Here is a 25496-nt window from a genome sequence, read left to right on the forward strand (position 1 = left end):
ACCTGTACACTGGGAAAAAAGAACAGAGGGGAACCATAACTTTCGGCATTGAGTTTGTACAGAACATCTAGAAATTCATCACAATTTTGTCATTGGTGTGACAACCACGTTCCTGCCAATTTCGTACATTGACATTTCTGAAAGACTAAAGACTGTATGCATGAGAAAGATACAATTATACATTGATTTGTTTTGTCCTTGCATGTTTCAAAGCATAACGGTTTACAATAGTAGCAGAACTAACAGAACCCACAGGATACATTATTCTGAGACACGCGTCTCTGAATTGACAAACCGATACATGTTGGCAAAGACAACTCGCCACGTTTTAAAACAGCGCACCCGAGCGAACGATCAATCACTTTGTTTGCAGCGAAAACATGTAAGTTAGATCTCTTCCATTCGTAGAATACCGTCCAAATACAGCTGAACATAATGTACTGGTTATATTACTGTATTGTAAATCATAAAATTACTTTCAAACAATCTTGAAGTTCGGGAATATTTTCCACAACACATAGAACTCACCATATTTCGAATCCTGATGAATACCGTTATTTTTCCTAGTTCCACAGTAAAGATGTGCAAACAAATCCCTGTCAAACACTGAGGAAGAACTTCTTCTGCTCCTATAAATGAATTGTCCCTTTTTCCATTTTCCTCGACTGAAATTATCCAAGTTCTTCCCAACGCCATCCCGAGTCCATCCAAGACCTCGCCTCCTTCTCAGTCATTGGTGGAGATTCGGGTGCGAAGTCTTAATTGGCTCAAAAGGCCCTCAATTACATTCCTGAGATCCTCCTCCTAGGATTTATAATGCGTTGTTAACCAAGTGGGAAGGTGGTATTTACAATATATGACTGGGAAAAATCCACTTAAATGCCCCTCCAATTCGTAATTTCTAGTGGGAAACTCGTCTATCATCCCTGAGCTCCGATTTGTTCCACATGCTGACCTCTACCACCTTTCTACTTGGTTATAAACGCAGCAGAAGTACATGCGCTCCAATAAGTACCACGTGATCAGTGAGGCAGCTCCCTTGGAACAGCTGGGCACCAATTCTTCATCCTTGTGGATGTTGAGAAGCATAAAAAGCTCATACTTACAAACTGTCTTTCAAATGATCCACCATTGGTGTATATTATTTAATGTCCATATCATTGTGTGAAGTATTGCAACTTCACAGTCTCATCATAAACTGACTATGCCATGTCAAACTTGTTGAAGTACTACACACACACTCACTCATTTGTTGATTTCTTCACACATGTCGCATGCGTGAATTCTGTAGGTCTATGGAGTCAACATTGCAGTCAACAGTCAACATTGCATTGAAGTCAAAAGTATTTATTCTTGTTTGAATTAATAAACAGTAAACAATGCCCAACAATCTATGAACTCCATGCTGATGTCCATCTAGTCTTGACAAAAATGTGATTGTGCCAAGCCTCTCCATAAGCCAAAATCTGTAATACATTAAATGAGATCATAGACAGTTCCCCTTACATTTGAAAAATACCACAAACTAATCCATTATCCATATTGTATCCCTAGAGTTGCCTAAAATGAGTGAGCACCCATCACTGAGATCATTCCAGAGGCCTTGAGCATTCATCTAATCCTATAGCACCATCTCATGGATACATTACATATTGAATTACATTCATGATGCACAGCATCATGCTTCAAGTGGCTAGTCTTTCTGGTCATTCTGAGATTAAAAACCTTACAATCTTATCTTGATTATTGTCCAGACATATGTTCAAGTTCTGCAAAGAAAGATCTAGTTAAGCTGCAGCTGGCAGAGAACAGAGCCGCACATCTTGCTCTTCATTGTAATCAGAGAGCGAATACACACATCGCTGACACACACACTTACCCCACCCGACATGCCAAGATGGCAGCATGTCAAGTCGTGTGTCTGTGACTAGTAGATTTTAACCTACTAATAATCTATTCATTTATGGTTGAGTAAATACACAATGTCCTTGTTGTGTAGTGCAAACTATTTTGTTTTGCTGGTGTTCTCTGCCTGGCTCTCAGAGGCAGCTCAACAATCCCCAACCCGTTTTCTCAGTCGACCCATACAGACTCACATACAGACTCATACATACACACGGTCCCTCTCTCCCCTTACCTTTCCTTGGCCTCTATTTCTTACAGAGAAAATTACCATTTTTGTGATGTTGCTTTGTGCACTGACTTTACTGAACTCTGGAGAAAACAAACAATTGCCGCTGGGAGAGTACATCTGACAATGTGCTATTTTTCACTCGGCCCACTCGTCCAAGTGCCGATGCATTTGCGGCATGATGTGAACATTACGAACTTGTGTCACTACCAAAGTCTAATGGTTTTAAATTACTGCTATGTATTGTCTGGAAACTCACTTGTAGAATTCACTTGCAGTAGGTCTCTTAAAAAATAGAAGACGTGCAAGGTTATTAAACAGAGGTGCCGAGTTATTCTTCTTTTGTTGATATCAGGTAACATGCAACCTAACCATGGCCCTGATATGCAATGTCTCCAAACCCCCTCTGATTTTAATCTAGATCTGGTTTTGGTATTTTTCATTTAAATGTACACAGCCTGTTGTCAAAAATTGATGGGGTTAGGATTTGGGCTAAATCAACTGATATAATTGTGTTTTCTGAAACCTGGCTCAGAAAGTCTGTTCTTGATAAGGATATTTATATAAATGGTTACAATGTGTATCGCCCTGATCGAGTTAAGAAAGGTGGGGATGTGGTTATATATGTAAAGTATAAATTCCTTGTAAGTATGGCAAAGTCTGAAACTATTTGTAAACAGTTGGAATTTCTTGCTTTGAATCTTGGGGTTTCCAAGGGTCCCTTTATAACTGTGATTGGCTGTTATAGACCCCCCTCTGCTCTCTGTATCTGTGATTGGCTGTTATAGACTCCCCTCTGCTCTCAGTGATGCATTTTCTTCTCTGATGCACCTTATGTCTAAACTTCTTTACAGTGAAATGATCTTGATTGGTGATCTCAACTTGTGTTGGTTAAAGCCGGTGTGTGATGACTTAGAAATGTTTTGTAATTCTATGAATCTTACCCAGTTGATTAACTCACCCACTCACCCAAATCTCCAGAGAAATCTACCCTGATTGATTTGATATTGACAAATGTTCCACATAAATATTCTGTGGTTGTGTCACACCCTGACCTTAGAGATCTTTTTTAATGTCTCTATTTGGTTTGGTCAGGGTGTGATTTGGGGTGGGCATTCTATGTTTTGTTATCTATGATTTTGTATTTCTATGTTTTGACCGGGTATGGTTCTCAATCAGGTACAGCTGTCTATTGTTGTCTCTGATTGGGAACCATACTTAAATAGCCCTTTTCCCCCTCCTTTCTTTGTGGGAAGTTGTCTTTGTTCATGGCACATAGCTTCACGGTTTGTTTTGTAGTGTTTATTGTTTTGTTCGGTGTCTTTTCTAAATAAAATAATATGTAGACTCACCACGCTGCACCTTGTTCCTCTTCCTTCAACAGCCGTGACAGGTTGGTGTTTTTTGTAATGATTTAAGTGACCATTGTGCTGTTGCTGTTACAAATACTAAGGTTCCTAAAACAAACCCATGGTTTATTCATAAGACAAATTTGAAGAGTTTTAATGAGCAGGCTTTCTTTCATTTGTTTTCATTTTGACTGGAGCAAGATTGAGCTTATTCCTGATGTGGAAACTGTCTGGAAATTCTTTCATGTTTTTTTTCCAAATAGTAAACAAACATGCCCCATTCCACAGGTTCAGTGTTAAAGGGTGGGATAATTTAGCCTGAGCTAAAGCAAGGAAATCATGTTTGATGCTGATTGGCTTCTTTTTAGGCAGTTACAAAACAAGTGTTATTTTCTTCCCCGGAAGGCCAAGTCTGAATATTTTATGTCTGTTACCACTGATAACCTGAACGACCCTGAACTTTTGGAAGGCTATTAAGTCTGGAAACAGTAATGTTAATGATTTACCGTCATGTGTATTGAAGGACTTTGTTGCTGTATATGGCAAAACTGAATTGTTTCAATGAGCACTTTGTATCATCTGGTAGGCTGTTTGATTCAGTGTCCTCTGTTTCTGTACAACCCTGTGTGGATGAACCAACGAGAGCTGATCAAACTTTTTAGCTTTTTGCCATTCTCAGTGCAGGAGGTACATAAAAGCCCCGAAATCCTTAGATCAGAGAAAGCCTGCAGGTTCTGATCTTCTTGATCTCTGCTTTTTAAATCTGGCAGCTGATTTCATAGCTGAACCACTTACATCTGTTCAATCTAACCCTGGAATGTAATCCAATTCCAAACATCTGGAAATCAGCATTGTCCTACTGTTACGGTTTTCTTCTAAAACTCCTCTGACGAAGAGGTGTAGCAAGGATCGGACCAAAATGCGACGTGTAGATTACGATTCATGTTTAATAACAAACACACTAAACACAAACACTACAAAACAATAAACGTACCGAAAACCGAAACAGCCTATACTTGTGTAAACTAACACAGAACAAGGACACTAGGGACAATCACCCACGAAACACTCAAAGATTATGGCTGCCTAAATATGGTTCCCAATCAGAGACAATGATAAACACCTGCCTCTGATTGAGAACCACTTCAGACAGCCATAGACTTATCTAGAACACCCCACTAAGCTACAATCCCAATACAAACACACCACATACAAAAATCCATGCCACAACCCTGGCCTGACCAAATAAACGAAGACAAACACAACATACTTCGACCAGGGCGTGACACCTACCACTTTTAAAAGGGTGAGTTAATACTCTTTTAAATAATTATAGGCCAATCTCAAAGCTGTCACCCCTGGTGAAAATACTTGAAACCCTTATGAGTGAACAGCAAAACAGTATATAAAAACAATTTTATCAATGTACCAATCGTGCTTCAGGAAGAAGCATAGCAAAATCATAGCAGCCATGAAGATTTTAAATGATATCACTGAAGCCTTTGACAAAAAAACAGCAGTGTGTCTCACTTTTTATTGATCTTTCTAAGGCTTTTGATACAGCTGATCATGCTATACTGAGGCAGAGATTGTCGAGTGTAGGTCTTTCGGAGCATGCAGTTGCATGGTTTGCTAACTATCTGTCTGATAGAACTAGGTGCACTCAATTTTATGGGCTCATGTCTGTTAAATTGTCTGTCTGTAATAGTGTGCCCCAGGGCTCTGTATTTGGTCCCCTCTTAACTATTTATATGAAATAATTTATACAAAAAATATGCAAAATGCGCAAATTCACTTTTATGCTGATGATACTGTTATTTATTGTTGTGCCTTGTCTCTGACGACAACTTTCCAGAACTTTCAAACTGCTTTTATACTGTTCAACATACCTTGTGTCAATTGAAGCTTATCCTTAATAATGACTAAACTAATGGTGTTTTCTAAAGCAAGAAATAGATCTCTGAACCTTTCACCTTATTCTACCTGTCAGGGCAATGAGATTGAGAATGTAACCTCATAAATATCTTGGTATTTTAATTGATGACGGCCTCACTTAAATTGCATATTCAACAACTGTAACGGGGTACGTACTGGGGGCAGAGAAGTAAGGCGCAGGAGAGCGAAAACTGATTTACAACGGTGTTGTTTAATAAACATAAACCACCGTAAACAGAACAATAGGTCAAACAAAACCCGGAAACCAGGTCAAACAAAACCCAGTAACCACCAGCATAACGTACACAAGCACTACAAGAAACAATTCCAGACAAGGACATGGGAGAAAAAGAGGGTTAAATACACAACATGGTATTGAACCAGGTGTGAGGGAAGACAAAACCAATGGAAAATGAAAGGTGGATCGGCGATGGCTAGAAGGCCGGCGACGTCAACAGCCAAACACCGCCCGAACCAGGAGAGGGACAGACTTCGGCAGAAGTCGTGACAACAACTTACAAAAAAATTGAAGCTGAAGTTGGAATTTTATTTTAGGAATAAGGCCTGTTTTTCTTTTGAAGCCAGAAGGAGGCTGATATCAGCTACATTTATGCCTTTACTAGACTATGGGGATATTTTATATATGAATGCTTCTGCTCAGTGTTTGAGATCAATTGACACCCTTTACCATGGCACATTGTGATTTACTTTAAACTGCAAAACCCTTACACACCACTACACTTTATATACCAGGGTTGGCTGGCCTTCTCTAGTCACTAGTAGGCTCAGTCACTTGTACACTTTTATTTACAAAGCCATTTTGGGTTTACTACCATTTTATTTGTGCATTTTTATTTTTCAGAAATGTGGTGGGTACGCTCTTCGTTCGCAGGACTTTATCCTGCTAACTGTTCCAAAAGTCCGAACTGAATTTGATAAAAGGGCTTTTATGTACTCTGCGCCATAGGCTTGGAACGCCTTACAAAATACTTTTAAACTGGAAGAACTTGTCCCGATTGGTGTTTTTAAATCACTGATGAAGACTTTTGAGGCTGATTCCCTGACCTGTCAATGTTATTAATTGGCTGTTTTATGATTTTGTTATACTCTTGTGAATTCTATGTTTTTTTTATTTGATTACTTGTAGTTTTTCATGTTGTCTGTCTATAATTGTGTAATGACTTGGTGCTGTCTATCTTGGCCAGGACGCTCTTGAAAAAGAGATTTCAAATCTCAATGAGCCCTGGTTAAATATAAATTAAGAAAATGTCACAAGGGGTCTTTGCACAGTCCCCAGATCCAGAACAAATTCATGGAAATGTGCAGTATTATACGGAGTCATGAGTGCATGGAACTCGCTTCCATCTTATATAGCGCAAGTGAACAGCAAACCTGGTTTCAAAATACCAATAAAGCAACACCTCACGGCACAACTCCTCTTCCTCATGTGACCTACATGTTGTATGTACTGACATGTATTTGTAACTGATAGATGCACACACACACACACATACTTTTCTGTAATGTCTTTTTTCATTGTGTCGGACCCCAGCAAAATTAGACCAATGGGGATCCTAATAAATAAGTACAGTAAAGAGTAGAGTACAGTACATAGTAGACCACACTAAAGTTGAGTACACTAATGTACTGTATTATACTGTACTCTACGAGACACAACCATTGAGCAGCACATTGAGAATGAAGGGAAGGCCCTCCAGTGGATTGCTGAGAAATGTGGGAACAGGTATCATGTCCTCAACAATGAGAACATGGAAAAACTGCTGAAGATAAAGGAGATGGTTTCAGGAAACAGAGGAAGAAATTATGAGATAACGAGAAAGACTAGAGAAGATAGAAGGGAAAGCAAAACAGAAACTGATGAAGGTGCAGAAACAGAATGGGTGTGTTTCTGTCAGTCTCTGTTTTGCAAATTTGGATTATTCAACTGTGTTGCTGTGCAGCACACACCAGCTACAGTGATGCAACACACTAACCTGCATAGTTGCATGTAAAACTAAAAGCTGCTCACCAGTAGCTTTTTGAGAGTCTGCAAAATCAGGCAAAATGCAGGTTTCTTTAAAGAGAGCAGACTTGAATGTCATAATACAGGATGATCTTTGTTCTTGGCCCTCACTTATCAAACAAGATCTGAGTGTAAATGAGGAAATCAGACTTGGTTGTTTGTGTACACATAACTAGAGATGAACAGAATTACACTCCATCTTATCACTACATAATGGGTAGACCACTGCTGCATAATCAACTTTCTGTTGAGTGTGACACAGAGCAGACTGTGTGAAGGTAAACATGTTAAGCAGCACAAGAAATGAGGGATGGGAAGATGTACGGATGATAAAATGCCATTTAGGTAGAGATGATCTTGAAGACTCAGGAGACTTAAAAAATGACAAACAACACAAACACATGTCTACCATTGACATTCTATGTATAATAAACACCTTTAGAGTGAAATCTCTCTCTCTCTCTGACAGGTGACTCTCGCCATCTCTCAGAGCTGAGGATAATGGTTCTAGGAAATAGATAGTGGGAAGAGTTCAGCAGGAAACACCATCCTGGGCATTGAGGGGTTTGACCTGACGACTACTCAGTGCGCCAAGAGACAGGGAGAAGTAGCAGGGAGGCAGATTTGTAGAGGAGATACCTGAGCTGGTTAAACAGGAAATAGTGCTCAGTGTGTCCCGAGTGGCGCAGCAGCAGTCTAAGGCACTGCATCTCAGTGCAAGAGGTGTCACTACAGTCTCTGGTTTGAATCCAGGCTGTATCACATCCGGCCGTGATTGGGAGTCCCATAGGGCGACGCCCAATTGGCAAAGCGTCGTCCAGGTTTGGCCGGTGTAGGCTGTCATTGTAAATAATTATTTGTTCTTAACTGACTTGCCAAGTTAAATAAAATAAAAAATGTTGTGTCCTCCAGGACCCCACACTCTTGGTCATAGGAGTCGATGATTCATTCGCTTAGAAACACAGAAGAAGAGAGTGAAGGGAAGGCCCTCCAGTGGCTTGTTGAGAAATGTCGAATCAGATATCATGTTCTTAACAATGAGAACAGGGAAGATCTGCCGGAGAAGATAGTGGTGGCAGGAAACACAAAAGTGTTTCAGCCAAATGAAAAGGACAGGTACTCAAATTTCAAGAAGAGGTGGAGGGCAGTAACAGCAGCAATAAGGAGAACAGGGAGTAATCAGTTGTTTCCTCAAGAAAGTGACTATTATTCTGGTTAATCCTGTAACAGAAATGTTTGCAGCAAGTGTGTTACATCATGTCTTTCTCTACTGTCCACTCCTCAACTCCTCTCCATTGCATTGGATTCCGTTTTGAAGGCATACCTGTATGATCGAATTAAGAGTTCGAATATAGGACATGTTATGCAATGTTAAAACTTGTTCATAACTATACAGTATATACTTGAGGATTTCTCAAAACATTGTTTTCATACAATTCTACTGGTCATTATGTGAAAGAAAGATTTAATTACAAAAAAGTATCCCTGAAGATGTTGTTGTGTTGTTCCACAGTGAGTGGATCAATGCCAATAAGAAGAGCAGGGAGCAATCAGTTGCTTCCTCCAGAAAGTGAGTATTATTCTGATTAACCTTGTAACATTAACCAATGTAGCAATTGTGTTACATCATGATTTATTTTGTTAAACAAATCAGTCATCTCCTCTTCTTGTGTCCTCTCCTTCCTTTCTCTGATCAGACAGTGAAAACCAGCCTAATGAGCTTCCACCATATTGTTTTTTAATCTAAAGTATTTCCTGTTTTATTGAAAAGGAGACAAGGTGACAAAAGACTTTTCTTTTCTCCTTAAATTTGCTGTTTTCCTCTTGACGAGAATTGTAGACTTTAGCTCGTACACAATTTCAAATAAACAGCTCCTTCCAGCATTCCTGTCTACCTTGGTAAAGCACATCTCTCTCTGACTTACACCATGTTTGATTTATATGTTCCACCACCTCACCATCAATCCAGCATGGAAGGAAGAAGAACATGCAACAATGCGCAGCATATCTTGATTCTATATTCCAAAGAATATGACTAGATTGTATCTAAAAACCCACCATTGATTCCCTTGTAACTTTCACAGATGGCACCATCGTTGTGTTGTGGTATAGCTGTTGTTTCAGTGATTTGATAAAAGGCAAACCACCACATTCTGTTAGTTTCCTTGTTGTTCCCCAGTGAGTGGAGATGGCAGATCTGATACCCCGTCTCTTTGAAGCTCTGGATACAGCTTCCAGACATAACTACCAGCATCTGACCACTGGTTTGGATCACATAGTTCTGGAACCCTGCCCCTTGAATGTAGAATGGTCTCTCTGACTTCCATCCGAGTGTCTGACTTCAGAGAGCAAAGAGGATTCAAGGAGAAGCCGTGGAGTGGCTGAGTGCTGCGGGTCACTCTGATGTCACTCCATACATTGGGACATGACAGAATAAAGATAGATTACATCTGACACTTAACAGAACTGATGGAAAAGTTTGAGAATTACATGCAAAAAAAAATCACTAACAGATGATCAACGTGATACGTTGTAAACTCTTTATTATTGTGTCGTGTAATGCTCATCTCGGGACCAGCACTGATAATTAGCATAAGGTTAAATGTGATGGTAAAATGCATCTGACTTGTGTATTAGATGTTTTAATATTGACATTTCTAGCAGAGGAATAACATACTGCAACAAGTGTTATGCACAGAATTGCTCAGTGGTATGAATAGTTTTCATGAAGACTTATTTCAGGAAGCTTGTCTGATAGAGGGACCAACTATGGGCCATGTTGCATGACATAATGAGGTGTTTGTAGGTGAGAGGTTCAGGCAGAAATAGAATATATTTTCTACTACACTACACGATACTGTTGATGTTAAAGGTTTTATTGGCATTTCATGTTATAGTGAATACTTTGACAGTAGCAATGTGTCAGTATGCGTAACATAATGTTTTTTTTTAGGATAAATGTAACAGCTATTTAAATAAGGAAATCCAACACTGTGCCAATTTAAGTTCAGAAAAGTTTTAAGTTTAAATTGAAGTTGAAAGGAATTGGATGGAAAAACATAACATACATATTTGCATCAGGTCTAGAAACCATAAAGAACACCGAAGGTCTAGGTCATAGGCTAGAGGAAAGAACGAGTGAAACAAATGGAACTGTGCCACAATGACTTGTCACCCTTGATAAGTCAAGTAAGTCAAGTAATCTTCCCATTAAGGAGGACCAATGCCACATATCACCATGGTATCATGAGTGCCACTGTCAAACGTTTTGGCCGAACAACAAGAACCCTTGGGTTGTGCCGTGGCGGAGATCTTTGTGGGCTATACTCGGCCTTGTCTCAGGATGGTAAGTTGGTGGTTGAAGATATCCCTCTAGCGGTGTGGGGGCTGTGCTTTGGCAAAGTGGGTGGGGTTATATCCTTCCAGTTTGGCCCTGTCCGGGAGTGTCATCGGATGGGGCCACAGTGTCTCCTGACCCCTCATGTCTCAGCCTCCAGTATTTATGCTGCAGTAGTTTATGTGTCGGGGGGCTAGGGTCAGTTTGTTATATCTGGAGTACTTCTCCTGTCCTATCCGGTGTCCTGTGTGAATTTAAGTATGCTCTCTCTAATTCTCTCTTTTCTCTCACTCGGAGGACCTGAGCCCTAGGACCATGCCTCAGGACTACCTGACATGATGACTCCTTGCTGTCCCCAGTCCACCTGGCTGTGCTGCTGCTCTAGTTTCAACTGTTCTGCCTATGATTATTATTATTTGACCATGCTGGTCATTTATGAACATTTGAACATCTTGGCCATGTTCTGTTATAATCTCCACCCGGCACAGCCAGAAGAGGACTGGCCACCCCACATAGCCTGGTTCCTCTCTAGGTTTCTTCCTAGGTTTTGGCCTTTCTAGGGAGTTTTTCCTAGCCACCGTGCTTCTACACCTGCATTGCTTGCTGTTTGGGGTTTTAGAGGCAGGGTTTCTGTACAGCACTTTGAGATATCAGCTGATGTAAGACGGGCTATATAAATACATTTGATTTGACTTAATTCATAACGGTAATAATAAATCCTGAATTCAAAATATTAGTCAAACTAGTAAAGTTAAGGTTAATTATGTTTATAAAAGGCCCTCAGTCCTGCATCAATTTGAATAATATTTTGTAAAAATATATAAAATAAATACCTATGGCCCCTTTTTCTCAGTGTGGGCTTTAACGTCTTGGCCGGCAGTCTCTTACGTCAGCTATTAGGACTTAAAATAATGTTATGGATGTTGAGGATTTCCCATGTCAATTGCTTGTCATACCTTGTCATTTATAACCTATAGGGGGCCTTAGTTCTAGGATCTGTGACTAACGTAACACCGATTTGTAAAAAAAAATATACTTTTAACAAAAGAGCCTTTGTGAGATAAGTAGGGCGGTCTGGAAGCAGCTCAATGTGGGTGAGTTTACTCCAAAGAACTCAACGCTAGACTGCAGGACTGAGTTTTCCATGAGAATATTCATGAAATACATATTTGTACACATGACCAGGATAAGGGTTCAAACTCACTCACTCCGTCTCACACATCTCACACTCACTCAGTCTCACGTCTCACACTCACTCCGTCTCACACTCACTCCGTCTCACACTCACATGACTCTTGAATGAACCTGATTTAATTGTCCACTAAAGACTAATTTGCAGGCATACAGAAGGTCCAATGGGATCGGTAACATAAAGGAGACTAAAGAGATTACCCATAAAGTACTAAACCCTAACTTCATTTTCAGGCAGATCAGTGGTAGAGACTAGTTACAAAGGGAAGCAACATGACCGTTTGTTTGGCACGGTGATGCTTGTTATTAGACTACTCCCTACAGTTGCTCCTTTGAAAACAGTAATGCTTGTGGTAGCTCCCTTAGCGTCCATCCACAGCCTTAGTATTACAGTCTACATGTGTCAAGTCAACCCCACTTTCAAAGATACTACACTGACAGCCACAGAGCACAGGAACCATTTCTACATGATGAATTGATAAAGATTCAATTAGAGCATGCAACACTACAGGCATACATTGCAGTCTAATCTTAAGCAAGTCAGGAAGTGTTTTGTACGATACAGAACAAAGTTGCTTGCCTTCCAATGACGTGCGATCTGCCAGATCCAATGACCCAGTCTCCATTCTGTCACTGTGTTTGTTCTCAGCCAGTAAATCTGCTGCCTCATGGACCTGTCTGTACTCAGCACAGTGGTTGAGTGACTACACACTGTGCCTATAAGTGCAAATACCACAGGTGCCTCAGGGCACTTCAAACCAGCCAACACCCCATTCCAGAGAGGTTAACTAACACATTCACACCTTCATGCTGGAAGCTGAACAAAGTAAACAGAACAATAATATACCTTTCTCCCTGTCCATCTGCACTCATTCGCAATAAAACACTAACCAAAACAGCAAATTATAACCAAAGACAATAAAACTGTGAGATGATTTCTTGTCGTCAGTGACATCTCCTTTCAGAACCCAACTAGGTTCTAAAGTCCAAGAGCAAGAGGTCCTTTCATCCACATCTTGTAGAGACACAGCAGACCTCAAACCTGTACTGAGAATCTTTAAAAAAACAGTAATTTAGTTCAACTTGAAATCTTCAAAACATCTCAAGCACTAAAAGCTAAAGAGTTTGTGAGAAATTAGTCACGCTTCCTCTCCTTTACAAGCATAGTAAAAGAGCCCCATAACTCTCCAAACAGGTTCACAGTTCTTGGCTTGTTTATCTCTCATGAGTTTTCTCCTTCTGCTCCCCACTGGGGCCATTGGGCGGCAGCTTGTTGCTGAAGTTCCAGTCCACAGGGTTGAGGAGCTGCATGGTCTTCTTGTGTGTCCAGATGGGGTTGATGATCACTGTGAGCAGGGCCAGGCCGGTGTAGAAGAGGATGCGCTGGGGCAGAGCCACGTACATGTTCATCTCCCCCCAGTGACTCCAGCTCACCCACCACATGTAGTACGTGAGCACCATGCGGCAGTGGAACATGTGGATCATCACCCACTGGTTGGCCTTCCAGAAGAGCGTCCTCGCCCAGCCAGCCTGGAGGGGAGAGAAGACAGATACTTGTACTGATTGGGCAGGGGATAAAGACTGTCACAGTGTTTGGGGTCGTCGTCATCTATAACGATGTACAGTGCCTTCAGAAAGTAATTCATATAAAATGTCTTGAGTCAACAAGTATTCAACACCTTTGTTATGGGAAGCCTCAATATGTCCAGGAGTAAAAATTAACATAATAAGTAGCATTTACTCATTCTGTGTTCAATAATAGTTGTTAACATGATTTTGGAATGACTACCACATCTCTGTACCCCACACATACAGATCAAATCAAATGTACTTATATAGCCCTTCTTACATCAGCTGATATATCAAAGTGCTATACAGAAACCCAGCCTAAAACCCCAAACAGCAAGCAATGCAGGTGTAGAAGCACAGATAATTGTAATATTCATTTGAGCACGGTGAAGTTATTAAATCAGGCTTTGGATGGTGTATCAATAAACCCAGAGAATACAAAGATACAGGCATCCTTCCTAACTCAGTTGCCGGAGAGGTAGGAAACTGCTAAGGCGTTTCACCATGTGGCCAATGAGGATTTTAAAACAGTTACATAGTTTAATAGTTGTGATGTGAGAATGGCTCAGCAACATTGTAGTTAGTCCACAATACTAATCTAAATGACAAAAAAAAGTGAAGACTTTACAGAATAAAAATATTCCAAAACATGCATCCTGTTTGCAACAAGGCACTTAAGTAAAACTGCAAAATATGTGGCAAAGAAACAAACTTTTTCTCCTGAAAACAAAGTGTTATGTTTGGGGAAAATCCAACACATCACAGAGTACCATTCTTCATATTTTCAAACATGGTGGTGGCTGCATCATGTTATGAGTATGCTTCTCATCGGCACGGACTAGGGAGTTTTTTTTGTTGATAAAAATAAACAATACAGCTAAGCACAGGCAAAATCTTAAGAGGAAAACCTGGTTCAATCTGCTTTCCAACAGACACTGGGAGACAAATTCACCTTTCAGCAGGTCAATAACCTAAAACACAAGGCCAAATCTACACTGGAGTTGCTTACCAAGATGATATTGAATATTTCGTCCTCTCACTGTCAACTGCGTTTATTTTCCAACAAACGTAACGTGTAAATATTTGTATGAACATAAGATTCAACAACAGACATAATCTGAACAAGTTCCACAGACATGTGACTAACAGAAATGGAATAACGTGTCCCTGAACAAAAGGGGGAGGGGGAGTCAAAATCAAAAGTATCAGTGTTACGGATACAGGTATCCTGTGTGTGTGTGTGTGTGTGTATCCTGTGGTTGCTCTTCTTCTACCCTCACAGGTGAAAATCATCACTCCCCAATCAGTCACCAATCAATCATCAATCAGAAGACACACCTCCTCCCGTTTTCCTACCCTATCACAGTTCCTTTCCCTTGGTTTAAAAACCCTGTCAGTTGTTTGCTCTAGAGCTCAATCTCTCTGTAAATGCTATGTCTGTAGGTCTCTCTGTGTCACTCTCTCGTTGTGTATTAACTTTTGTTTGAGCACCTCCATAGCACTTTGTCATCACCTGTGAGTATTGTTTTGGTTATGGTGTTTGTGTTTGATTGCTGGTGGGAAAAGGGGAAACCAAGACAAGTCGCCCATGGGCATACACTACCCGTAGGTGAACTTTGTTAAATACACTAGTTAGAACTGGGCGGACCACCCACTGTATTTTTGGTTAGTTAGTTCATGTTAAAGTAGGCTAGTCTAGCTTAGTTTTTTTTTGAATACTTATTGTTTCTTTCCTTGGGTCCAGCTCAGCCCCTTTTCCTGCTCCCACCATTACCGTGTGTTTTCAAATAAACCTTGAGTTTGACGGTAGATTTCAGTTGTCCTGGTTATTTTGTTCTCACTTTTACTTTGTCACAATTATAATTTGCATGGGTTATGTTACGGGTCTCATTACCATCCCCCCCCTAGACTGTCGGGCCAAAAGGGATTCGTAACAGTCAGTATCTGGTGTGGCCACCAGCTGCATTAAGTACTGCAGTGTATTTCCTCCTCATGGACTGCACCAGATTTGCCAGTTCTTACTGTGAGATTTTACCCCACTCTTCCACCAACGTACCTGCAAGTTCCCGGACATTTCTGGGGGTCTGGTCCAGCGACGGCGGGTTCCAACATAGTTGTCGTGATGTAAGGCCAGACGTGCTCAATGGGATTGAGATCAGGGTGTCATGTCAGTCATCTGAGGGTCACAGGATGAGCCTGGGAAGGGTTCCAGAGGGAGGAGGATGTCTTCCCTGTAACGCACAGCAAGATTGCCTGCAATGACAACAAGCTCAGCCTCTCCACCTCCAAATCAATCTAGCTCCAGAGTACAGGCAGCCTAGTGAAGAGCACTGCCAGTCCTGGATTTTTTGATGTTCGGATGTACCGATCCCGTCGGGATGAAAAGCGTGCCCAGAGTAAACTGCCTGCTACTCAGGCCCAGATGCTAGGATATGCATATTATTAGTAGATGTGGATAGAAAACACTGAAGTTTCTAAAACTGTTTGAATGATGTCTGAGTATAACAGAACTCATATGGCAGGTAAAAACCTGACAAAATCAAGCCAGGAAGTGGGAAATCTGAGGTTTGTAGGTTTTCAAGTCTTAGCCTATCTAATATGCAGTGTCTGTGGGTCATATTGCACTAAGGCTTTCACTAGATGTCAACAGTCTTTAGAACCTTGTTTCAGGCTTCTACTGTGAACTGGGAGAGAATGAGAGCTGATTGAGTCATGGGTCTGCCAGAAGGCCATGTGCTCAGTCAGGCGCGCGCCCGTGAGAGTTAGAAATGAAAGGGAACGGAGCTAAAGACAAAGGAATTCTCTGGTTGAAACATTAAAGATTTATGATAAAAACAGCCTAAAGATTGATTATATACATCGTTTGACATGTCTCTACGAACTGTAATATAACTTTTTTGACTTTGTCTGGACCTAGTGCCTGCGCATTTGGATTCCTGTACTAAATGCGAACAAAAAGGAGGTATTTGGACAAATTATTAACTTTATCAAACAAAACTAACATTTATTGTGGAACTGGGATTCCTGGGAGTGCATTCTGATTAAGATCATCATAGGTAAGTGAATATTTATAATGCTATTTCCGACCTTTGACTCCATAACATGGCGGGTATCTGTATTGCTTGTTTTGGTGTCTGAGCGCTGTACTCAGATTATTCCATGGTGTGCTTTTTCCATAAAGCTTTTTTGAAATCTGACACAGCGGTTGCATTAAGGAGAAAAATATATTTTATTCCATGCATAACAGTTGAATTGTCATCAACAGTTATGAATATTGTAAATACTGTAAATTGATGTAGCTCTCTGCACTTTTACCGGGTGTTTTGGAGGCAAAACAACACGCCAATGTAAAGAGATTTCTGGATATAAATATGAACTTTATTGACAAACACATGTATTGTGTAACATGAAGTCCTATGAGTGCCATCTGATGAAGATCATCAAAGGTTAGTGATTAATTGTATCTCTATTTCTGCTTTTTGTTACTCCTCCCTTTGGCTGGAAAAATGGCTTTTTTGTGTCTAGGTGCAGACCTAACAATCGTATGGTATGCTTTTGTCGTAAAGCCTTTTTGAAATCGGACACTGTGGTGGGATTAACAAATTTATCTTTAAAATTGTATATAATACATGTATGTTTGAGGACATTTATGAGATTTCTGTTTGAATTTGGCGCCCTGCACTTTCACTGGATGTTGGTCAGGTGGGACATTACCCACGTACCCTAGAGAGGTTAAACCCTTTACAATGAAGATCTGTGAAGTTATTTGGATTTTTACAAATTATCTTTGAAAGACAGGGTCCCGAAAAAGGGATGTTTCTTTGTTTGCTGAGATCACATTTTTAATAAATCTTAGAACTTTTCTTCCACTGACAGTTGTGTGTAGACCGTTGACCAAAAGTTACAATTAAATCCATTTTAATCCCACTTTGAGAATACTTTCTTTGAGAATTCCTTATGGGAGTTGCAGTAATGAGACAAGACTGTAACGACTAATTGGATACCACAAAATATGTAAGAAAAAGGAGCAAAAATAATAAGTAGACCCAAGTCACATGAGATTTCACATGTCACTTCAGGAGAGGCGAAGGTCGAGAGCTTCCGAAACACAACCCAACCGTACTGCTTACTGACACAATGCTCACTTAACCCAGAAAGCAGCCACACCAATGTGCTACACCTGACAACCGTGCACCCGGCCCACCACAGGAGTCACTAGTGCGCAATGGGACAAGGACATCCAAGCCTGTCAAACCCTCCCCTAACCCAGACGACGCTGGGCCAATTGTGCACCACCCCATGAGTCTCCAGGTCACGGCTAGCTGCGACAGAGTCTGGACTCGAACCCAGAATCTATAATGGCACAGCTAGCACTGCGATGCAGTGCCTTAGACCACTGGCGCCGCTCGGGAGGCCGACTTGGGTCTATTTCTGCCTAGAAATTCCCCTTTCTCAAAATGGCCATCTGTACATTCATCATCATTGCAAATCATGTCAAGGTGCTGGTCTCAGTGTTGAGTACGTAAACAGAAAAGGGGATTTGAAATCCATCTGTGCTTTTTATGTCTAGCCCACCAGTAAATCAACTGAACTATAAGAAAATGAATAAGCATACAGTAGTGTCACAAATGGAGTCAATCAACAAAACAGTAACATACTGTATAGAGAATATGATGAAGGCACCAGACAGACACAAACAGTCCTTTACCTTTAGTAACATCCAGGAGATGCAGGTGAAGGGTGTGCTCATCTCCAGTAGTAGAGTGACCATGGGCAGGTAATGTCCTAGTGAGTCCCAGACCACCGCCCCAGCAAACCCTGACAGGGCAAAGAAGTGATGGGCGGCCAGGGGAAGGTCGAAAGCCCTGAACACCACACTGGAGGCATGCAGTGCCACATTCTCAAACAGAAAGAAGCCTGTGGCTGTGAGCACAGTGAACCAAGACCAGTCCTCCTGACCTCTGACCCTGTCCCTGGACACGGCCGACTCCTCGGTCAGCGCCCGTAGGCCCGCCACCGTGCTCTGGAGGCCGAACGCGGCCCGTGTGGCCGCCAGGTTCCAGAACACCTTCTCCTTAGCCAGCAGAGAGCGGTAGGTCTGGGAGAGGACGAACACAGCGGTGTAGAAGGCAAAGCCCAGGCCGATGACCTGGAATCGAAGGCCCCAGGAGAAGTAGCCTGGACTGGGGTCGCCGGAGCCCTTGAATGCCGGCAGGGTGCTGGCCTGCTCGGAGGTCATGTTGGTTTGTGTGAGTGGATGGATTGTCTGTTGAAGGTCTCACAGAGTTGAGTGACCCTGTGATCACTGAAAGATCTCAAGGGTTAGTCATCAACCACCCTGCAACAGGGATTAAAGCCAAAACACATTAGTCAATGTTCATAAAATAGTTAGGACATGCCAACATGTGCTAGATGGCGTTTGAAAATTACTCTCTATACTTAGCCAAAAACATGATCAGTTATTGTTGACCCAGGATTAGTGATGTCGGTGTGTTAACTTCCGTCTGTTTGAAATAACACCGAGGCACAAGACTGGAGAAGTGAGCGAATTCACATCTTATTCACATTCACATTCACCCCCCCCCCAAGGAAACTCGTCTGACCGTGGTGAGTCAAATTAAAAGAAATCTGATAAATGCAACAACGTGGCTAAATCAGTTGGATACGTTGTTAGATGGTAGCGAAAAAAGGAGACCAGTTTACTAAAATCTGAAACAGTACACAATTGTTGACTGTAACATTGTTCCACCCAGGCACAATTGCGATACCTTTGCTGCAACATTGTTGCAGGCTGTTTCTCAACTGTATCAGAACAGAATGTACTGACACAAAACAAACGGCTGTTTGTGTCTAGTCATCGCCATATATGACTTGTCATCGCCATTGTACCAATCAGTATTTTTTTTGTCCTCCAAAGAATAAAAATGTGTTACCTTATTTGTTCATTATTGGCAAACATCAGTGTGTACTACTGTGAAATCAAAGATATTCCATCTGATCAGCAACGGGTTTGTTATCAATTTGGTCTTCTTCTTCGGTGGGATTTATCGGCAGTTGTCATCCAACGTTATGCTGCATTACCGCCACCTACTGTACTAGAGTGTTGGCCAAAGACAGGGAAAAACTAAATTCTACCTGTCAGCCCCGTTGCTCTTAAAAAATATAACGAAATATTTGAGACTATATCTGATGATGTTCTACTCAATATACTATTTAAACTAATTTCATGTATCCCCTTCTCCCTCATACTTGAGCTCAGCCTCTTTTTTCCCCTCTGATACTGCCCACACTGTAGCAGTACACACTCCATGGTTTCCTGGTAATAATCACACTTTCCTGTTGGATGCTTTCCTATCACATTTAAGGTTTTATTCAACCGGCTGTGTCCCACCCTTAATCTTGAAAAAATTGCCTCCTTTCTTCTGTTCCTTCCTGCCGTCCTCACCTCCAAGACTTTCCTCTGTACTTGAAGTAAATGCCCGCCCTTAGTATCTCTATTCCACTGCTCCTGCCATCTCTGCATCATTACTGTCCATATCAGGCTTTTTGCCTCTACCTTGCTCATTGAAACTACAACATCAACAACCCACCTACTAAGTGCTTGTTGAGTCAGTACATCAACAGCCTCGTTCCCCTCCACCCTCACATGTGCTGGGACCCATGTAAATCTTATCTGTATACCCATCTGTCTAATCCTACCATGGATATGTAGCACCTCATAAAGCAGGTCTTGTCTGCCACGTGACCTAAAGGACTGGAGACTCATTAACACTCCACATGAATTAGAGCAATTAACTTCTCTGTCTGGCTTGACTTCCTCCACCCACTGCAAGGCCAATAGTATGGCCATCATCTCAGCCATATATACAGCCAGATGATCTGTAATGTGTTTCCTGACTCTCACCCCACATTCCTGCTCTACAAATGCTGACCCAGTACATCCTGTCCTTGGATCTTTCGAACCATCTGTGTAAATGGCCACAAAATCCCGAAACACAGTATCCAGACACTTCTTAAACAATTCAGATGGATCAACACCCTTACCTATCTTTCTGTAGTCTCTCCAACACTTCTCAATCAACTACTGGAGGCGGGAGTAGCCATGGTGGATTTACAGGAACTACAGGGACTAAACTCCCTTCCATACAGTCCCATCTCCTTCACCTGGGTTTTACCCACCCAAAACTCTTATTCTGCCTTCGCTCATGTTCCTAGCATGCATGTAATATCCCTTTTCCACTGGGATCAATTTGGTCGCTAGCAAGAAAACAGAAAATCCCACCCTATGAGTTTCCCTGCTCTCCTATTGGTCAACACTACTCAGGCAAGTGTATTACTGTGTTTCTATTGGCCCTGGCAAGAAAACAGGAAGTCCCACCCTATGAGTTTCCCTGCTCTCCTATTGGTCAACACTACTCAGGCAAGTGTATTACTGTGTTTCTATTGGCCCTGAGAATATCATGTTATTAATCCCTAAGTCATGTGGTGGCATCTCATCTACAACGTTTGAGGTATTGAGGTCATAGGTCAGTAATTAGTGAATTATTGAATTACGCTGCCGCAGCCTATTTACTAGTTTAAATGGAGTGAAGAAAAGCAAATGAGACACCACCCAGTCCCTGTTTTTCATCAAAAATTGATGATATCATCATTAATTGATGATATCAGCAATGATTAAACTTCTTTTAAGAGGCAAAATCTTCAGTGTTAATTTGCCAAATGTTTGTAAAAAAAAAATTGCAGTTGTGATGTGTTTAAAATAACAGAGATAAAAAAGAACAATGACAAAATCAGTAAACATTTCAAAATATCAAACATATATAAATGCATCTTTGCTAAACAGGTGAATAAATACAAATATCAATGTAACAGTGTCAATACAAAAAGACAATGAATAAACAAATCATACATTCAGTATCAGTATTTTGCATGCTATCATAAGTTTATCAAAATAACCCGGACAAAGTAACAAATTGATAACAAAACACAAGTAAAAGCCCCCAAAAATTGTTTCAATGAGGCATATATCATATATTAATATATTTATTATATATATTTCTTTACAAATAAATAATATTTGGCATTATATTCATCCTCACTATAGATATGATATACAAGAGATGAAAATAGTTTTTAGCTAAATAACTACCTTTTGAATTCGTCTAGTCATTTCACTCCGAGATCCAGGAAGTGGTGTATCAGTGTGTAATCGTAGTGTTTTCTCCACAATGTTGCCAAGAAAAAGACCTCTCATAAATACTAGTGTTCCAAAGCAGATAGACAAAACAAGGCCAAACAAGTAGTGTGGCCATCGATGAAGAGAAACGGTCCTAGTCACTGATGAAACATGTTGGGTAAAGAGGCAAAGTACAGTAGGTGGGTGTTCTACATTTGCTTAAAGAATATGGCAGTTATTTTTATGCTGCCTTCATTAGAATGAAACTAAAATAACATGTAAAACAAACTACATGCCACATTTACCAGGGACTTTGTTTCCCTCTGAATTCATACCCAATGAGCAGTCATTTTACACCCTCAACCTCACCAGCTGACACTATGTCCCATAGACATTTGACTTGATTTGATTAAAGCCTGGAAAAACACAGGGTCGTATTGTTTGGCTGGTTATAGCTGAATGACTGGAACTGTCTGGTTGTGTGTGTTCTGCAAGGGTTACCCATTTGGACATACAGTGGAAATAATATGTGGGCATGGAAAGGATATGGGGTAACAAATCAAGGGGAAACAATATTATAAATCCCATGTTAAAATAATTATACATTAATAACTGAAAAAAGAACACGGGCGCCATCTAATGGACTAAATTGGCACTGTTATACTTACAGGTACAACAAATGTAAGCAGCTTAACCTAAAAATATCTGGCCTCAGGTTAACCAACAGTATAGAACCAATGCTTGTCTGTGGCAGGATTGAGAATACGATATTAGAATATGGCACAATTTGTTATTCTATAAATGGCACTGGTAGTGGTATGTATAAAATGTAACTATACAATGAGTAATTCAAATGCAGGGCACAGAACAAATTCTTCTCAAAAATGGAATGGTAGTAAAATATATGCAGCATGCTTTTCAATACTGAACATCCACTATAACTCCTCCAATCCGCCTTGTACATTTTTGTCTTCCACTTTTTATTTCCTCAACCTTTCAAACACTCATCAGACAGACATAAAACGAATTGGGAAAAAACAAAGTCATGCATGAATATGCTGCTAAAGCCATTGTGGTTTGATTGAATCTGAGCTTTCAATCTGAGTTGCTAGCTCTCTGCCTGGGCTACTTGTCACATCTTAGGCCATGTCACCATTCATAATGCTTATATGTGTATTGAGGGTTGTCTGGATGGAATCCAACTGGAAATGGTACTGTAGAGGAGGAACCACCAAAGTAGAGGACAGCTGTCCCATGAAGGCAAACAAGAGAGAAGGAGAAGGGAAGTTACAATATTTGGCACACACTCATAAGAGCAAACGCACACTCTTGCACGCACACACACAAACCCTGATGAATTTGCATATAAGTACACACATACCTCGGTCATTTCAGTGACACACTGTAAAAGAAGCAGAGATCATGTCAGAGTGTGTATCCTCCAGGGATGCCAGGGCTGATATTGAGACAAACCAGATCTATATAAGCCATACAGTGCTGTGATCACCATGTACTTTACCCTGTCATCTTCAACAGTAGAGGCAGTAGAGAACAATCATCGACACTTTTGCTTCCAAGGACCTTTGAGGCTATCTGGTTTATCTTACCAAGGACCTTTAAGGGATGTCACTTACGTAAGCCCCATTTTCTCTGTCATCACATACTACAGTATATGAGAAAAGCCCACCACCACTGTCAGATTGTATAACTACAGAACAGCCTTGCAGCATGATGGAACAACATCGGTTAGACTTCAAAGCAGAGATCCCAGCCTCCCCTAGGTCAGCATGTGTCCGTGTGAGTCTTTCTCTGCCACTGCTGCACGTCTGTCTGCGCACAACTGTCGGAACAGCAGGGGGACATCGCTAACACAGATCCTGGCTTCCTGCACGACAGACAATGGTGCACTGCAGCTACAGCACTGTAATTTTGGTTAGGTTGGTTCCCTCCCTCCAACGATATGACATCACATCACTCAGATACATTTATGCAGACAGAAGCCAGATCTTCACTCACAATGGAAAGGAATGTTTCTACATTCACACTTGCTTCATCTGCACTAACTAGTCATGATACAAAATTAAGCCATGGAAGAGAAAGATAACTGATTCAAATGAGGTAAAGATGAAATGATATTGAAAGAAAATCCAACCTTTTTCTGTATCCTGCAACGAACTGTGATATGCTGCATAACAAGTCATAATGTCCATCTGATTTGTATTGTTTCCAAACATCTATAATTGAACTGACCCCCAGGACAAGGCTACCAAAACATAATCTTTTAGGATGACAGAGATAACATTATGTGTGTGTGTGTGCACATGTGCGTGTGTGTCCCACACTGTGACTGTCGAACCACTAAGTGGGTTGGGTCATGTCTCTACGGAGCGATAGACGAGTGGACTTGGAGATGCGGTGACCCTCCAGTCACCCCATGTTTTTGAAGCTGTCAATAAAGTGCCACATCAAGACCGTTCCTCCAACACAAACAGGACACAAAGGGACTTCAGTCTGCTGAAAAGTACTGACTGCAATATAACAAATCTCTCTCTCTCTCTCTCTCTCTCTCTCTCTCAATCAAACAAACAAACAAACAAACAAACAAACAAACAAACAATAGAAGCCAGGTCTGGGCAGCCTATTAGCAAAACTAAACAATCAATTTTCTCAGTCACAAAAATAGATATTTCAGACTTGAGCTGTATCAATTAGCTAAGAGAGTGCTACTGTAAGTGTTGCATTGATTGTTTAAGCAGTACTGGATCGACTAAATAAAAAGCAACCCCACTGACTTGGTTCATAACCACTACAATGCATAGAATCAGAAAAATAATTTCCAAAAGTGCCCCTCAAATCAACACACGTCATCCCTTACCCCAACAACTCTAGCTCTAGGGCTTTTCAGGCCTCCTCAAGCATCTTATGGGAACTGATCCATACCCTGGTCACGACCATTCTCCATCTGATTATTACCCAGGGACCCTACAGTCCCCTCAACTTCTACATCACAGAATCATATTAGGCCCCTGGAGTGCATGTCTGAGCTGTGAGAGAGGAAAATAACCCCAGTTTAACAAGGACTCATATTCCCTACAGTACCATCCAGACACAAGAGAACAACTCAAGTCTCTCCAACTTCACATTTGTCATGTCTTTGCTATCAGCCGGGGATCAAAAAGCATTATTCTTCCCTCGTATCTCTTCACTCTGGGACTGTTTTACATTATTACCTTGTAACAGTTACCTTTAGGAGTAACCACTACAAGGTAATAAATAACGTGATACAGTCCCAAACAGTCACACACTGCGCGTGTCTGGTAGATGATCAACAATAGATAGCTTTTTTCTCATCAATGAAAATATGTCACAAAATATGTCACACACAGAAGTACTTTTTTGATGCGACATGATATGTAGGAATGGATGGAGAGACGAGGTGAAACACCAACCATGTGATTAAGAATACTCATTTCCTCTCTTGCAATTCTAATATAACAATACTGTTGTGAACTTTGCACATTTCCCTTTGACAATCTGAGAAATATAAGAAGTGCAAAAGTGCATTATTCTACGTATATATTTGATCTAAAGAACTGTGCAAACATTCCACAGCATTTCTTCCCCCACTGCAATTATATTATGTGAAAAATGGGTTTTGCATGTTGTCTGCTTCAAGTAAATGTTGTTACGTGTGAAATGTCAACAGTATCGGGAACTCTAGGGGATAGTCTGGAATGGAGAAAGGTCATGAGCTTGATTCAGAAATCTTTAAATAACATTTTCTA

At 40.9% G+C, this 25496-nt stretch overlaps 2 protein-coding genes across 6 annotated transcripts in view; both read right to left on the minus strand.

Moving 5' to 3' along the window:
- Positions 1–734, minus strand: part of arhgef10 (Rho guanine nucleotide exchange factor (GEF) 10) — an 83999-nt gene extending 83265 nt beyond the window's left edge. The window contains exon 1 of the mRNA XM_064928466.1: positions 529–734. The gene's annotated coding sequence lies outside the window, so the exon portion shown is untranslated. The remainder of the gene's footprint in view (positions 1–528) is intronic.
- Positions 735–9957: 9223 nt separating this feature from the next.
- Positions 9958–20807, minus strand: cln8 (CLN8 transmembrane ER and ERGIC protein). Of its 5 annotated transcripts, none has more exons than XM_064928471.1 (4): positions 20580–20807; positions 19469–19630; positions 18244–18840; positions 9958–13496 (listed from the first exon to the last, which is right to left on the minus strand). In XM_064928471.1, exons 3-4 carry the CDS (start codon positions 18772–18774, stop codon positions 13182–13184), a joined length of 846 nt encoding a protein of 281 aa, XP_064784543.1. In that variant the 5' UTR covers positions 18775–18840; positions 19469–19630; positions 20580–20807; the 3' UTR covers positions 9958–13181. The 5 variants fall into 5 exon arrangements, with proteins under 5 accessions (XP_064784543.1, XP_064784539.1, XP_064784544.1 ...); XM_064928467.1 differs by having other exon boundaries at positions 18244–18873; XM_064928472.1 differs by lacking the exon at positions 19469–19630.
- Positions 20808–25496: the final 4689 nt, after the last annotated feature.

Source organism: Oncorhynchus masou, chromosome 21, assembly GCF_036934945.1.
Source record: "Oncorhynchus masou masou isolate Uvic2021 chromosome 21, UVic_Omas_1.1, whole genome shotgun sequence".
Lineage (NCBI taxonomy): Eukaryota > Metazoa > Chordata > Actinopteri > Salmoniformes > Salmonidae > Oncorhynchus > Oncorhynchus masou.